Source organism: Primulina tabacum, chromosome 17 (genome assembly GCF_025594145.1).
Source record: "Primulina tabacum isolate GXHZ01 chromosome 17, ASM2559414v2, whole genome shotgun sequence".
Lineage (NCBI taxonomy): Eukaryota > Viridiplantae > Streptophyta > Magnoliopsida > Lamiales > Gesneriaceae > Primulina > Primulina tabacum.
The window spans coordinates 8,335,031-8,351,895 of record NC_134566.1 but is presented as its reverse complement, the minus strand read 5'-3'; the positions used below and the strand labels follow the sequence as shown (position 1 = coordinate 8,351,895).

Genomic DNA, 16,865 nt, shown 5'->3' with positions numbered 1-16,865 from the left:
GCAGAAAACCTTCAGAAGTCCAACGAGCTGATGAAGAATTCAAACGATGAAAAACTAAACTGACCAGTTCAACTGAATAAGTGAAATCAGTCCAACTAACAAGCCAAGTGATTTCACTAGACCTGTTCAAAGACCAGATGCTGACCAGTTCGGAGAACCAGTTCAAGAATCAGGTCAGAGGAGGGGGATCGGGTTCTTGTTACCCCGAGACTTTGATCCAATTACTACAATTGACTCAAATTTTGTTTTTTCAAGGATAATAATCGGATCTGCAATGATTCTCGGCAATTCAGATTGGGCTGATTTATTCAATAACAACTACATAATAAGATATTTATTATTTCAATAACCTGAACTGCGCCTTCAAACAGATTGGGCTGATTTATTCAATAACGAAAGGTGGGAGGTGCTGGTGAAGGCCTCCTAAGTCTTTTGAAGGAATTTCTTGAACCAAACAGCCGACAACTTGGGAATTCTTTTGAGCCCATTCTTGTAGTCCACATAGTAAATCCCGAACCGAATGGTGTAACCCGACGCCCACTCGAAATTATCCAGAAACGACCATAGAAAGAAACCTTTGACTTTCACACCGTCGCTGCAAGTTGCAATGGGATGATGTTATGTTTGGTTCAACCGATATTGTTCACAATTCATATTTCACTTTTCATGTAATAACAATGTCGATCGAGTTCATTATTTCCGTCCTCGTGTCATAAAAACTATGGCAGAGGAACCACGATCCCCAAACAATAGGAATGTAAATGATCAAATCACATGTCCAAAATTGTTTGCTAAAAGAAATAAAGCTTACTCCATTGCTCGTCTAAGGGCATCAAGATGGCGTCTGAAAAACTCAACTCTCTGCGGATCATTAATACCATCTTTTAATGTACCATTGTTTTGTGAACCATAACCTGATTATAACCAAAGGAATAAACCAATTAGAAAATGATGCATGCACACAAGAACAAATTATTTTAAAAGTAAAAGGTTTTATCCCATACCATTTTCAGTGATATAGGTGGTCGGATTGTTGTATTTCTTCTTGACATACAAGAGGATTTCGTAGAAGCCTTTCGGATAGGAAAAGAAGGCGTTTACTCCGGTCTGAAAATCATAACAACTAGTTGTAAGAATATGGATAAAGGCGGAGTAAGGAAATTTGATTTGGGAACAGCTAATGTTGTATTTCGATGGATGGACGAATTTCATTTAATTAATTAATCAAAATCAGTAATGAAAATTCTTAAATCGATGTAATATAAAACCAGGAAGAACGAGCATTATGGTTTTAAATTTTATAAATTAAAATATTACTTTCGACTTCAAGAACTTTATTTTTTGATATTTTTTCTTGCGCGGTTAATGAAAAAAAAATGTTATCATAAAAAACTTTATTGAAAGGAGTTTTAGCTACCAGTGTTATAATACAAGGGCTTTAGCTTATTGATTTTCTGTATATGGATTTAATCGACGAATTTAACAAGAAATTGGGTTTTAGAGCTATAAATAGGGGGAAAAAAAGGAGGATTTGAATCCATAAAATTTTTTTACATGGTAATTTAAGCTAATTTCAAAAAACATAAGAATGCTTTTGCAATTTGTGAGTTTTATTTTTATAACATACCGGTTCGCCAATTGGTACGCCATTTTTTTCAGCTGCAAAATATTCAATAAACAACAATACACAAGTAAATATTAGGAGCTTTATAAGTAAACGAAATTAAATTCAAAAGTGCCTAAGTATTAATTAATTGGGACTGGTACTACTAATTCCTCGCAGACTATTCCCATTTTTTATTTTTAAATAAAATACTTGTATTTGTTCAACAAAATTTTGAATAATAAACAACAATGAAGAAACGAAAAATCGAAATTACTGATAAAAGCTGTCTCCCAAATTTAGTCAGTCATATCATAAAATAGCAACGGGATGGACCAAATTTTGACCAGTCAAATGACAAAAAACTTATATAGACTAAGTTAGAGGTAGATCCGTCAAAACAGGAAGCCGACGTGTCCTGCTACATAAAATAGATGGGCAAGTTGCCCCGCATAATCTGACAGTTAGATATGTCGAAATCGGATAGGCCCAGACCACCACATTAAATAGGTGGCTGAATTGGAAATTTCCGACCATGTATAATGCAATTTTGCGGGCTAGCCCACATCGCTAGTCGATTCTAACAGTTCTACTTAGATGACTGATTTTTCTAATTTCCCTTAAATTTTTCAATTCATAATTTCCTTCAAATGAAAATAATAGAGTTTCATAAAAAAAAAAAAATTATTCTAGTAAAATATATACTTACTTGAAAATTGAACCATACTATCGGTTGAACTGCTAAGATTGACAGTATTTGGAGATGAAAGATGAGCAACATAAATGGCTGTGTAGTAGTTTAGTCCCAAAAAATCGAAGGATCCTTTCACCAATTCACTCTCCTCCTTGCTGAATTTCGGGAGTCGATTCCCAACTATAGATTGCATGATTTTTGGATACTCTCCATGAACTAAAGGATCACCAAACCTTTTTTTTAAGAAAAAAAAAACAACTTAAGTTTAGAGATTAGAGATCGATCCACACACATACTATATTATTAAGCTTGTGAAACATCAAAGTAATTAGGTACTATTTGGCTCTGCCCAAAGTACCTATCTTCATATATAACACCCTTATTTTTATAAAAATTAAAATATTATGGGATAAAATTTAAAATGTAACATTTGATGAGAAAAAAATTACTTCAACACTATCATACTTCACTATATACTTGAAATTACATTTAAAATATAAAATTTATGTACTTGCAAGCACGTATCAGATGCAATGTTTACTGGTATAGTATGTACGTTTAACTTTTTGTAAAATGAAAATATCGAATTTTGCAATACATATGCAATGTTCGATTAATTTGGTTTTTAGTGTAAAATTTTGGTTAAATCGAACGTGTCAAACTTTTATAAAATAACATTTAAAATTACAATTTTTAATTGGAAATTGATTTTCTAAAACAAAGTTTCTAAAAGTTAGGTTTGTTCTGTTTTAGTAGTATCTGCTGACAAAAAAATTCCTTTAATTTTGGTTCAAGTAGTTCAGTTTTGTTTTAATCGAATTCTCACCCCCTGTGACTTATGAGACAAACAATTGGCCACATTGGTATGGCCAAGTTCACATATAAGCCAAAATGTCCCTTATCAAATTTTACAAGTGTGGTATTCGTAACATCTCAAAAATTTGAAGGTTTACATGAATCACATGCATGTAAGTTTTCAAATTTCTTATTTATTTTAATTTCATTAAATGCATGTTTAAATCATGATTTCATTTTTATTTGAATATATTACTGGAATGCATAAAATAGGACTTTTTAAAAGCAATCGATGTTCGAACGTGGAACGAGGACCGTGGACAGTTTAAAAAACAATCTTATTAAATAATTAATTTTAATTATTTAATAGATTATGTATTTAATAGGTATTTTCGAAAATTGTATAATTTTAGATTAATTTGTGACGATTTACGATTTCATGTTTTGAATCACGTTCTTTTGAATTTTTAAATATTAGATAGGTTGATTTATTTTAAATGGTGCAAAAGATTTGTATATATGTATGTATAATGATATTTCGGCTGAGATGGTGGGGAAAAAATTTTCTAGCATATTTTAAAGTAAAACGAGTAGTGGATGTCACTCTTATTTTAATATAAATCACACTAATTAAAAAATGATTAAAAAAAATTCAAAAAATAAAAAAAACTGTATAAACACGCAACAACTTACCATCCCAATGCAAACTCAAGGGCTCGTCTGGCAGCTCTAATATTGAGGTCACTCTGGGAAAATGGAACCATCCATTGAGAGACTAGAGTTATCCCAATCACACCCTTTTGAGTTGCCTGCCCCACAAATTAGCCATAATTTATATAATCTTTCCCTAAATTCAATAACATTTCCATAAAATTGTTAATAATTTCGGTAGAAAATTCGAAATTTTTATACAAATTTTTTGAATCTATTCAAGTCAAACAACATCTAACTAACTAGTTTCATTTTAAAACATTAATTACCAGCGAAATTTTTAGGAAATCTCTTGAATTTAGGTGAAAGATGTAGGTATTCTATGCGTCATAAAAATGAAAAAAAAAAATTGTAAAAAGCTTCAAGTGTATCCGAGTAAGTAGAGTAGCATCTGATCAATTATAAAAAGTTTGATTCTCCATATTAACACCTTCTTGGATGTATCAAACATGACTTGAGCAGTGTAAGTTGTTCAACTAACGTAGTTTGTAATATATTGAATTAGTTCGGAGGTTTACCCAATGCACACTGAAAAATGACGGTTGCGAGTTTCCACTCTATTCAAAAAAATGTGTAAAACAAGGTTATGATAGAGATATTTGATTCGTTTCAATTTAAATCATTATTACATTCAAATTTTTAATATAAAATCGTGAGTATATTTTAAAATCAGAACGGATAATTTGTATATTCTTGATGAATTTGTATCTATTTCGAACAACTGGACAAGGGACATTATAATAGCAAACTATTTTAATTAGATACAAAATAATTTACGATTTTAAATAATTTTATCTAAGCAACATAGATGATATGTTTAAATAGAACATGAATATTGACCTGGAATTTCTCCCTGTATAATTTGACAGCAGCAGCATGGGAAAGGAGTATATTGTGGCCCGCAATATAAGGTTCGGTGGCCGAATTTCCTTGGGCACAATTGGCCCGGTCGGAGCACCTCCCTGGCGCGAGGATTCCGACGGCGCCGCCGTCGTAACCGCCTTCGATGAAGACATATGGCTCATTTATAGTGATCCAATGCTTTACACGATCACCAAACTCCTTGAAGCAAACACCAACAAAGTCCCTGTAATCATCTCTGCACCACCACATTGCACATACAACTTGAACATTAATTAACAATCTTTTTTGCTATCCGGAATAGTAGGGTACATCTCAATGATTTTTTTTATTATTCTTGTAAGAAATGTAATTTTGTTCCCGTATATTTATTTTTTTCATACATATGCTATCTTTTTTTTATAATTTTTCTAATGTGACGTCGATTTCATGCTGATGTGACATTTGTTCAGTGTCACATCAACAATAAAATTGAAAAATACATGATTAAAATCTAATTTTGACAAAATATGTGACCCCAAAAAAAAAACAAACAAACACAACGAAAATTTCCTACATATCGCCACTTATCATGTATGAGTTTTTTCTTTTATATATATGTGTGTGTGTGTGTGTGTATGAGTGTGAGTGCAATATCTAATATATTTAGGCATTTGCGAAGATGTGTGCTTACATTATTTGGCGACTTAAGAAGCCATTATATTCGTCTTCTAGAGGTTGAGGAAGATCCCAATGGAACAGTGTGACAAATGGAGTAATACCTTTAATTTAATTCACTTCAACATTATCATATAATAATTAGTGAAATAATTGTAAATTTTTTATAAAATGCTAATATTTTAATTACCATTTGCGAGGAGCTCATTGAAGACATTATTATAAAAGGCAATTCCTTCCTTGTTTATTCCTCCGCTTAGCTTTCCATCTGAGATATATTAAAATTCATAGATTAGCAATTAATATGTTAATTAAAAAAAATTAAATAACGAGAGAATATGAATATTCGTTACTTGGTAATATTCGAGGCCAGGAAATAGACATTCTAAAAGCATTGAGCCCTGTGATTTTTACCAATTTCGCATCATCCTGCATGTTATGTCTTCCATTAGAGAACAATATTATAAATTTAAATTAACATGCGAACTGAAATACTACGTCTGTCTATATATATATATATATATATATTACTTTATGATTATATGATAATAAATTTTGATTATTATTTGTTTCATATGTATATTTTCAAAATAATAATTATTAGATGATGGGGTGCTGAATAATATAATCCGTATGGAATTTACTTTAATCAATATTAAATTGTGCAAGTTTTTGAGAAATTTAAAATGAATTATTTTATTTTATTTTTTAAAAAAAATTAACCAAAATATTTTTAGGACATTTACAAAAAATTATCTCTTATATTTTTTTTTAAAAAAAATCAAGTTGCAAAATATTAACACTGAAGGGATTTTGTTTATGATATTTCATAGTTGCATCAAAATATCATATATATATTATATAGAGTTACACAAAAGATAAATATAAATATAAATATAAAATGCTTTAAACAAACCAACCTTATACCGATTGTAAAAATCTACTGCAACATCTCCATTGCTTCCATCCAAAATTTTTTCTGCAAAATTTAAAAGTTAATCAATAACTTTGAAGCCCCAAGTTCAAAATAACCATTCTGAAAGCTAAAAAGTAGATTGTACGTTGTGTTTTTGATTCTTTATGTGATCAAAGTTTGGTCTTAATTAATTTGATTTTTTTTATTTTTATTTAACGTGAATATTGACATGATATCATAAATTATTGATGTGACATCAGCTGTCGGTCACATGACGATATCTTCTCAAAATCCCACATTCCCTATAATTTTTTTTTGAGAAAGACTTTTTTTTTTTTTGTTTCTATTGATATTAAAGTTATGAGACATTATTTCTACTGGTTGTTGTCTCTTGATATTGACATAACAAAATTTTTTCCTCAAATTACTCATTCTCTACAATATTTTAATTTCTTAAAAGAAAAAGAAATAAAAAAAATCTTTGGAGTAAAAAATATTCTAACATCATTATTTTTTTAAAAAATATGTTCTATATTACAATTTAATTTATGTGCATCCAATGCGCGCTAAGATTTGCTAGTTTATATTAAAATTTTATTTAAAGTGTAATCTCTCTTTTAAAATCATATTTGTGTAGGGGTGTGTTTTTTATTTTAAAAAAAAAACTAGTTATTACATAATAATCCGGTATATTATATAACATAAACTGTGAATTTAGGGAAGTCACGACTCTTAATTCTGGGATATTAATTTTAATTAGTCATTTTCAAAATTACTTGGAAGCTATACGATAACATAAAATCAAGCTAGTACGGACAATTTTCTGAAAAAATAAACCATAGATTTCTACATGTTTCAGCCACGACCTAACGTAGAGTGCCGGACTCTCCATCATCATCCAAATATATTTTTCAACAGATATTTGACATTTAAATAATAATTCGATGCCTATTACTTTATTTGTAATATCGATATATATTTTTAGGGAAAATAATAAAAATATGGTCTTGTAACTATTTTGTCTTTCACTTTTAGTTCTAAAAACCTTGATTTTAATTTTTTATTATAAAAAAGATGACATGACGTAAGATTCCGAAATTCCATGTGCCACACATTTAATTTTTCACGTTACATCAGTATTATTATGAGAAATAAAATAAAATAAATGAAAGTGATAACAAATATCAATTTATAGTTTTGTATCTTAAAGATATGAGATGAAATATTGCAATTATTATTTAATATAAACAACCAAAATAGTTTTTTTTAAAATGTAAAAATTATTCTGTTCGGGCGATATGTGAGGCCATCTCAAATAAACAATACAAGAGACTATTTCTGTTTTCTTGCACTTCATCAATTATTAATGAGACAAGGCAAATAATTGAACAGGATAAGATTTCCTTGGATTCTCTTGTCGCAAATTCAAATTGAAAATAATAATAATAAATAGATTAAAAATTTAAACAAGACTTTACAAAATATTTAATAACAAAAAGTAAATTATCAGTTAAAAATAAAACTATTAAAATACATTTAATTAAACAATTTTTCCCTTTTTTATGTAATTTTTTTTACTTATAAAAGAAAGGAAAGTTTTACGAATATTAATTTTATTTAAGAAAAAGGAAAACCATAACAAAATAAAACTCATACACAATTTGGTAGATAGAAAATTACCACCGACAATTATTGTTATTCACTAAAAAAAATTAATATTATAAGTGAACTTATTGTATATCGACAACTTGTATAATACTAGTTTGGTGATCCTTGACACGCGATGGGAGGATATATATTAGTAATATTTTGTGTGAAAAATCTCACATAAAATCTAATAGAATATATTAAAATTTAAAAATTAGTTTTTATGTTATTGATGATATGATAAAGTAAAAAAAACAAAATTATATAAAAAGATAAAAAAAATATATTTTAATACGATATGGTAGTTATAGATACACAAATTTAATAAAATAGTTTCTTATGATATTTTTAATTAAATATAAATATAATATTTTTGTAATTTAAAAATGAGTATTTTTAGTTTATCAAAAGTATGCTACGATCTCAACCTTGAAAATAATCGGTGATCTTTAGAACGCGATATTTACTTAAGTATTAAATTATTTTGTGTACATTTGTTTTTATAGATTATATTAAATTTAAAGATGGTTTTTAATAAATAGTTTTTTATATCATGAGTTATATTTGTCGTACGTTTTTTAATTTTTTTGACAAAAATTTGTGTGAGACAGTCTCACGGATCGTATTTTGTGAGACAGATCTCTTATTTGAGTCATCCATGAAAAAATATTATTTTTTATGCTAAGAATATTACTTTTTATTGTGAATATCGGTAGGGTTGACTCGTCTCACATATAAAGATTCGTGAGACAGTCTCACAAGAGACCTACTCTCTTTTTTTTAATATATATTTTGAGTGATTTAAAATAAAATTTCAAAGACACAAATATGTGACATAAATGAGGAATAATACAATTTTTAAAGTGCAATATAGAGACCTGGATATTGGTGGGTGAAGTTATCCCATATGCTTGGTCCTTTACCATCTTCAAACGCAGCACCTTCGTACTAACAATAATGAATTTACCCAACAATTAGAAATTTGTTAATATATATATATATATATATATTATTAAATTATGTATGTATACACACAAATGCACTTGTTAATAATTATCAGACTAAGTATATTATATATTATCAAGGTGGTATTAATATAATTCATTAACTTGTATAATATAAAACAAATTATCTTGGAAAAACTAACAACGCATTAACCATTGTTTGAGTATTTTTTTTGTCTTTCCCAAAATACACACCTCTTCAAATCATATTCCTTTGTTATTCGATTCTTATTTATAATAATATTTTGAATATTCGACAAAATAGATTTCAAGTAGCTCTATTTATATAAAAAAAAATATTGAAATCATCATATTAAACCAAAAACAGAAGGAGAAATTAATTTCAAACTTATGGAACTCAAAAATATCAAACCATAATAAAATATCCATATAGTTAATTTTTTTGAATTTCAAATCATTCCGTCCAAATCATTGTGTAAGCTCTTTCTCCCATTTCAATTGAGTCTTAAAAAATATATTATTATTTCAACATCACAATTATAACTCTTCTGATATTGTCTCATACCAATTTTGTGAGACGTGTCTTCAGTTAGACTCAACTCATGAAAAATATTACTTTTTATGTTAACAGTATAACTTTTCATTACATGTACAGAATAGTCGACCCGTCTCACATATCTATATATGCGAGACCTTCTCACATGATAATAATAATAATAATAATAATAATAATAATAATAAATGCAACTCCCAAAGTGTTCGAAAATATATATTTTTGGTGAATGAGTTGTAGTACTACCTGATAGGCAGCCGACGCAGCTCCGAAAGTGAAATCAGAAGGAAAGCTACTGCGACCGAAATGCGATTCTAAGGCATACGTTGTTAACAAACAGCAGATAAGAGAAAGAACGAGAAATGGAGTAACTGCAAGGGACCGTACAATATCCATTGCTCCGATTACTCTTTGTATGTGGTGTTGGTTTATTTCATGCATATATATATATATATATATAGATTAACAAGGGGACCTGTCGGTCAAACAATAGAGCGTGAAACACACGGGACAACTAACCAAAATGACAACAAACTTGTGTAAATTAATATACACCTCTCTATTTCCAACTTATTCATGTTAACCATGTTTACATAAATATACATTGAGAGATACATATACATAATAGGGTTCTCCATAGTGATCTTTTTTATTTTCCATTTTTATAAAACATTAAGATTTCTTTTGGAATTTTTTTTTTTTCCGTGTTTTGATATCCTTGACAATAACTGACCGACACATAGGATATCCGTGTTTTTATTTCCCGACACAACAGAAAATAAACTTCAAACATTACAGCCATAATTCGTTCAAGAAATTGTGAAATCGCTTACCTCCATGAGCTTGTAACTGTCGAGTAATGGACCAAATGATTGAAACACCTATTTTGAACACTACATATTACCAGCCTCACTTTTTAGAGAAATAATATTTAAGAGATTGATACCGGCTTAACTATAATATTTCCAAATTATTTCATTAGACAAAATAATTTTAATTTAAGTATTAAATCAAATTAAATAATCCAAACACTAGACATAAATAAAATCTCAAAAATTTTCATTAACTAACAAATTGTATTGCAGTATAAATGCTTAAAAAAATATATGTTAAAACTTTAAAGTCTGAGGAAACAAGGAAGTAACATGTAGAACCCGAAAAAAATCAAATTACGTATAAGCCATGCATAATTGCTATTATTTAAATTAAAAAAGGATTCTATATATATATGAAGAGTTTAAGTCATCTTTAAAATTTGTTAAGTCATGATTATTTATTTTAATAACAGGAGTTTAGTTTTTATTTTTCAGATAAATACGCGAGGCCGGGCTGGAGTTGAAGAATTGAGATAAAATTAATAATAAGAAAATATTCCTAAATTTAATTTAAGCCAAGGAATAATTTATCTTATTGATAAGTAATGTTTTTAAGATTTATTTAAATTAATTGGATATAAGTATTAAATAAGTTCTTTTACGTTCAATATTTAATTAAATCCTAAATTAAAATGTGTAACTAATTGGGATAAAATCTATCTAGGCCTAATATATTCAAGAAATTATAACCTAGCATTTTTATAAGTAATTCTTTTGACCAAGCCATGCCATGCAAGACTGTTATCCTAAAATTAAATTATTGATTCACTAAAATACATATCGAGTGTTTAAAACTTTAAGAATTCAAAATACAAAATTTAAGCAATATTTTTACCTTGCATTAGACAACAAATTTTGGTCATCACACCCACCAATTCCCTTACATTTCGTACAGCTAGAAAGGAAAAGAAACCTTTCATATTGCCATTCAATCTCCTCACATGAAACTTCCATCTAAATGCATTCTTGACTCATTTATCACCCTTGTAACCATCACCTTCATAATCTAGCATCCCTCCATCCTTAAGCTTCGAAAATTTCAGTGATAGCAGCAGCAAAAATCGTGAGTTAGAGCAAGAAAACAAGAAAGAAAAGAAACTCCGACTCTGCCGCGCCGTGTTCGTCGTATAGTTTGTTTTCTTCTTCAACCAATTTCCAGGCATCCATATATTGTTCATTTTCTCTTCAATCAAGTCCTATAGATATTTTTTTAACCATTCCATGTTCATGATTCACGAATCAAGGCAAAAATGACAGCAAATTTACAAAAATTCTGTTCAGCCCTCTCGGCCATTGCTTTGTACCTCACGGTTGGATTGTTTTTGTTGGTTACAGGAAGTTGGTCGGTTCCAGGCACTCAAGGCTGCATCTAGGCATGATTTAGAGTATGTTAGGGTCATGTTGGTTCATTAGTTCAAGCCCATACACGCAGGATGAAGGTCTGATAGCAACTTTCCCATAGTTGCAAGTTAGAGTCACAATTTTGTGTTTGGTTGTCTATGGTGAGAGTTCGAATCTTCATTGGCCCAGGGCCTCTAACCATGGTTAGAACCCTCCCTTAGCATGTCTAAGACGTGACCAAGATGGCCTTTCAAGACTTGGTTCACGGATACATCAAAATTTTAAAACAACAACATAAGTGCTCTTCGATTTTGTTCATTTTCTGGGTGAATGAGGCTTCGGCTTTTGGGGGTTTGGGTGGATCTTGGTTGGATTTTAGCCCTTAGCCATGGTTCATACAATACCTCATCATGTATAAATCGAGCCATGGTCGATAATATGACCACTGGAACGATACATGACAGCCCAACAATTCAATACACCAGAGTACAGAATTTTGGCGTCCTCGGTTTGAACTTTGGGTGGTCCTAAGCAATTGCTTGAGTTGTGGTTGGCCAAGTGTCCTTAGCCATGGTTAAAGCCATGCCTTAGGATGTTGGTAAGGGACTCTGGTCAGTGGTTCAAGCTCCAATGGCCATTAATTCATAAACCACGCAAAGGAAGCGTAGCTGCTGCCGCGACTTTTGACAGCAACTTTGTCTCGGTTCAGGAGGTTGGTTCGAATTCTTGGTTGGCTTTTAGCCTATGACCTTGGATTGGACAGTACCTCAATGAGTTGGAAAGGTCATGTTTTTGGCCGTTCATGATTTGGTTAAGGTTAGAGGTCGTACGAGAAATTACGGTGCAATATGCCAAAGTGACTCTCGAAAGAACGTTTTATGATTTTGGCCTCCATTCACTATTTTCGTGTATTACAGTTATTAGAAATATTATTTCATCATGTTAGGTGCATTTTAATCATGAAGAAACGATGGTTCAATATTGGTTCGGGTTGGTACGGGGTCATGGTTGAAAATTAGTTTGTTGGTCGCGTTTATCTCGTTTTTTGGCTCGGATATGAAGTTTTTGCCAAGTTGAGATTATTTACATGTTTTCTCATGTTAGGATTAGGTCGCAGCAAGCCTAGAAACGATCCAACTCATTCGGTAAAAACATGGTTATAATTATATTACGTGCATAAATAAATAAAATGTTTATTTTTGAGATATATGTGATATGTCTTGTGGCCACCTCACGCTTATGGGATATCTCCACCCGGTGACTTACGACCGGTTTATGTTCATGTATGCGTACAGACATCCAGTCCAAGGGTTGTGGTGATCTATACCGCCCAGTATACTGTGGTTTAGTTTGATCAGACGTTCATGTTATGTTACGGACCACTTGCGTTGAAGCATTATCTCTACTAGAAAAATCTCGATATGGTATTTTATGACAGGGCTCTATCGAGCAAATCTTTTACGTACGATTTTTAGATATGCACGTATTTATAATTACTCATGAAACGATTTTCACGTTACGCTTTATGATACGATATTTTTTCGTTGCATGCGATCTTATGATATTTATACTCGTTATTCACGATACATGCATGCTGAGTCTTTAGACTCACTAGACTTGATTGTTGTAGGTACTGATGAGGTCGAGACCGAGGGCGGGGACCAGTGAGCTTGAAACGTCCTACCCTTTTTATTGCTTTAAAAGTACTAGAATTTTTTTTTAAACCTCACTTAGCATCGGCTGAACCATAAAATATTTTTGACATCATTTTAAAAATAAACATCCAACTGCCATTTAAAAATCCAAAGGAAAATATTTTAAAGCATAAAATCATCAAACATTTTACCAACCTAAAAACATTATTTGAAAAGTATAGCTCATATTATAACCTCTCAAAAATCTCTCATAACATAAATAAAAGACGTAAAAATATCTTTAACATTACTTAAAATCATAAATCATAACTATTGCGGAAAACTAGCGTCGGTCCTCGGGTCATGTGCACCTTCAGTCCAGCAAGTCACTCGTCAAGACCTCCAATATCATTGCTATTTATACCACCTGCATCAACACACCTAGTGAGTCTAAAGACTCAACACGTCCTATCTTTGATAACAAGTAATACGTAATACAATTAACATATAACGGTGAAAAATACTTGTACTTAAAATATCATTTTCATGAGGATGCATAAACTTAAACTTAAATATTTTCGTAAACATTTTCATGATGCATAAAAACATTTTCAAAAGACATAATCATATCACTTAAACATATTCATATTCATGTCCGTATTCGTATTCATATTCATGTTCGTGTTAATGTTCGTGTTTGTTGAATTCAGATCGTGATTGTGACTCGTATTCTTAATCGTATTGGGCGATGGATCCATCTAAAGAAAACCACAGTACTGGGCGGCGGGGGACACCAGCAACACTCTCACCAGTCAACTGGACCCTGGCCTACGTATTAACATATTCGTATTCGTATCACGTATTCGTATCCGTATCCAAGAAAACACGATCGTCGGGCTCCCACTGGGACCATAACCCTCACGATATTTCCAACATATTCAGTAGTCACAATCCCTTCACATCCTTCAACATGTTATCATCACTTAATAAAAACATGCATATAATATCATTTTTATTTTGAAACCAAGCATGCAACATGTCTTTTAAATGTCCATATTCAAATCATAAAATTCATAAACATTTAAAAATCATAATTTAACATATTAAAATCATAAAAAAACATAAACGTTTTAAAATAAAAATTTTAACATCATAAACGTTTAAAATAAATATTTAAATAATAAACATTTAAAATAAACGTTTTAACATATTACATCATAAAACATTTAAACATATTAACATCTTAAAAATCCATAAACATTTAAAATTGACATATTAACATATAAAAATTCCATAAACATCCATAACCATTGAAAATAATCATATTATCACATAAAACAGCATTCAGGAGACTGCCATTACGTTTACTAATTTCTAGGTGTAAAAAGACCGTTTTACCCCTGGACGTATAATTTCTCGACTTTGACTTTTTCTTAAATCCATTGACTCTAAAATGTCCTAAATAATTATTTAAGCTTAGATGAAATTTCTCATATTTTTATTTAGCTTAAATCGAGGACTTTTAAATTAATCTTTAAATGTGACGTATTAATACGTTTTAATCCCGAATTAAACCAAACCTTAATATAAAATTCCCAAATTTAAAACTTAGACTTATAATAATTATTTAAGATTAAATATAATTTTTCATTATTTTATAAAGCTTAAAACTAGGTGTTTCAATTAACTCGTTAATTAGCGTTTCGTGCGGCGATTAAATCCTGATTAAATCCAAAACTCATTATTTTGACCCCAAATTTTTAACATAGCCTTTTTATTATTTATTCTACCCTTCCATGCCATGAGCCACCCCCGTGGACCCATGGAATCAATTTTGGCTTAATTAATCTCGTTTTTTACCCTTCGACGAACACACCGAGCCATCTCCTAATTTACTCGAGCCACCTTGAACCAAAACCTAGCCAACCCATCTAGGGACCATACTGTGCAAGCCCAGCACTTAAGACAAGCCCTAGCCCGCTCAAAACCTTCCTGAAACTTGACCCAAAAATCTGTACATGTGTGTGTGAGGTGTTCTAGTTGAAGTGGGTTTCCTAGTTGCCTAGGACTCTTCCAGCCACCTAACCACCGGCCCATCATGAGCCTAACCCTGACCATCCCTGGACCAAGCCCAGACCCCAGACCAACCCAGACCCTATAACCCGCGTGCGAGCCACCTGGTTCAGGAACCCAGCAGCTGCGCAACTCATGTTCCTCTCACGATTTATGCTTCTAGGGCCCATACCCACGACTCCAACCACTGAACCAACGTATCAAGAACTTACCTAGGACCCTAAGGTCACCCCCTGGCCCAGCCCCCAGTCCCCAGACCAAGCCCCTAAGCCCTGGACAAGCGCTGCACCTGCGCGCGCTGTTTTCCCATTCTCGGGTGAGAGTCCTTGTCAACAAGGACTCTTCCCGGCCTATCTAGCTCGAGTCCTAGCATGGCTAGGACTCTTCCCTTGACCCCTCTACGACCTTGGCTAGTCCTGGACGTGAACCATTACCAAGCCCAGCCGTAGGACCCCAACAACCGAACCTTTGTCTCCCATGACAGCAAAGTGCTTCTCGATTGTGTTCAAATCTTGTGGCCGTGTATTTGTGTGGTTCTAGGACTCTTTAAATTCGTGTACACCAATACCATAACACTACTTAATCATGGCAGCCCCTTTATCCACGTAAACAATACAATTCAGATCAAAGTTTCTACTTGAAATTGCAAGACACATGCAAAATGAAAATTATTCAAAAAGTGTCACTTGTTTTGCAACATTTCATGCATAAAAAAATATAATATGATGTGCTGATGGTTTAAAGGAAATAATAGGCGTGCCTTTGCGTAATTAACGCACGAAAAACCGTTGACGATTTGCGAAGAACGGACAAGAACCTTGGCTTGAATTTTTCCTTGGCTTCCCACGATTTTTCTTCCAAAACTTTAAGTGTGTGCCGTGAGTTTGGAGTGTTTTGGAGGAACAAAATTGAGTGGCCGATTTGTTTTGAGGGTTTGGGGTGGTGATTATACATTTTAAATACATAAAAATCTACTAATAAGGCCTTAAGCCTATTAAACATAAGTTAGGCCCATTAAAGCTAGATTAGGATTTTATTAAATTATTAAAATGATTTTGGTAAAGATAGTTTGTAAATTAAATAGCCGGGTTTTCAAAAAGTTCGTATTTTTGTTGAAATATCAACACCGATAAAATTTACGTCCCGGCGTATAAAATCACCTCAAAACTCCTTATTTTCAAAAATATGAAAGGCCATCAACCATATTTTAAACAATTGAAAATAATTATTTAATAAAAACATTTTACGTTTTTTCAGCCTTCGGTCTCCGTTCTTCGATCGCAACTTGAAAAATCCTTTAAAAATACATTTTAATGTTACCATGTAGAAAAATATATTTTAAACATGTCAATATGCACAACATAATTAATTAATGCAATTAAAAAAATTAACTAAAATACAAAAAATTTAATAATTGCATGCATGTGGTTCGCGTAGACTTTTAAATTTTTCGGGGCATTACAGAGCTAGCTTGGGTGAGCAGTAGTAGGAACCCGAGGACCTCACATTTCACCATTTACTTTTTATGTTCAAACTCAGT

At 31.4% G+C, this 16,865-nt stretch overlaps 1 protein-coding gene across 1 annotated transcript; it reads right to left on the bottom strand.

Annotated features, from left to right (window-relative positions):
* Nucleotides 1-230: 230 nt before the first annotated feature.
* Nucleotides 231-9,836, bottom strand: LOC142530951 (beta-glucosidase 13-like). The gene is made up of 13 exons (XM_075636896.1): nt 9,649-9,836; nt 8,763-8,832; nt 6,242-6,300; nt 5,675-5,750; nt 5,512-5,589; nt 5,338-5,425; nt 4,644-4,902; nt 3,786-3,901; nt 2,313-2,530; nt 1,628-1,659; nt 1,005-1,107; nt 812-914; nt 231-595 (listed from the first exon to the last, which is right to left on the bottom strand). Exons 1-13 carry the CDS (start codon nt 9,796-9,798, stop codon nt 424-426), a joined length of 1,524 nt encoding a protein of 507 aa, XP_075493011.1. The 5' UTR covers nt 9,799-9,836; the 3' UTR covers nt 231-423.
* Between the last annotated feature and the right edge of the window lie 7,029 nt (nt 9,837-16,865).

What these genes read in the sequence shown, in the direction of transcription:
- LOC142530951 (XM_075636896.1), bottom strand. Translation starts at nt 9,798, where the DNA reads ATGGATATTGTACGGTCCCTTGCAGTTACTCCATTTCTCGTTCTTTCT. An exon ending in TATACAGGGAGAAATTCCAG is followed by an intron (nt 3,902 to 4,643) that starts GTCAATATTCAT and finishes TTTGTGGGGCAG; the next exon opens with GCAACTCAAAAGGGTGTGAT. An exon ending in TAGTATGGTTCAATTTTCAA is followed by an intron (nt 1,660 to 2,312) that starts GTAAGTATATAT and finishes AATATTTTGCAG; the next exon opens with CTGAAAAAAATGGCGTACCA.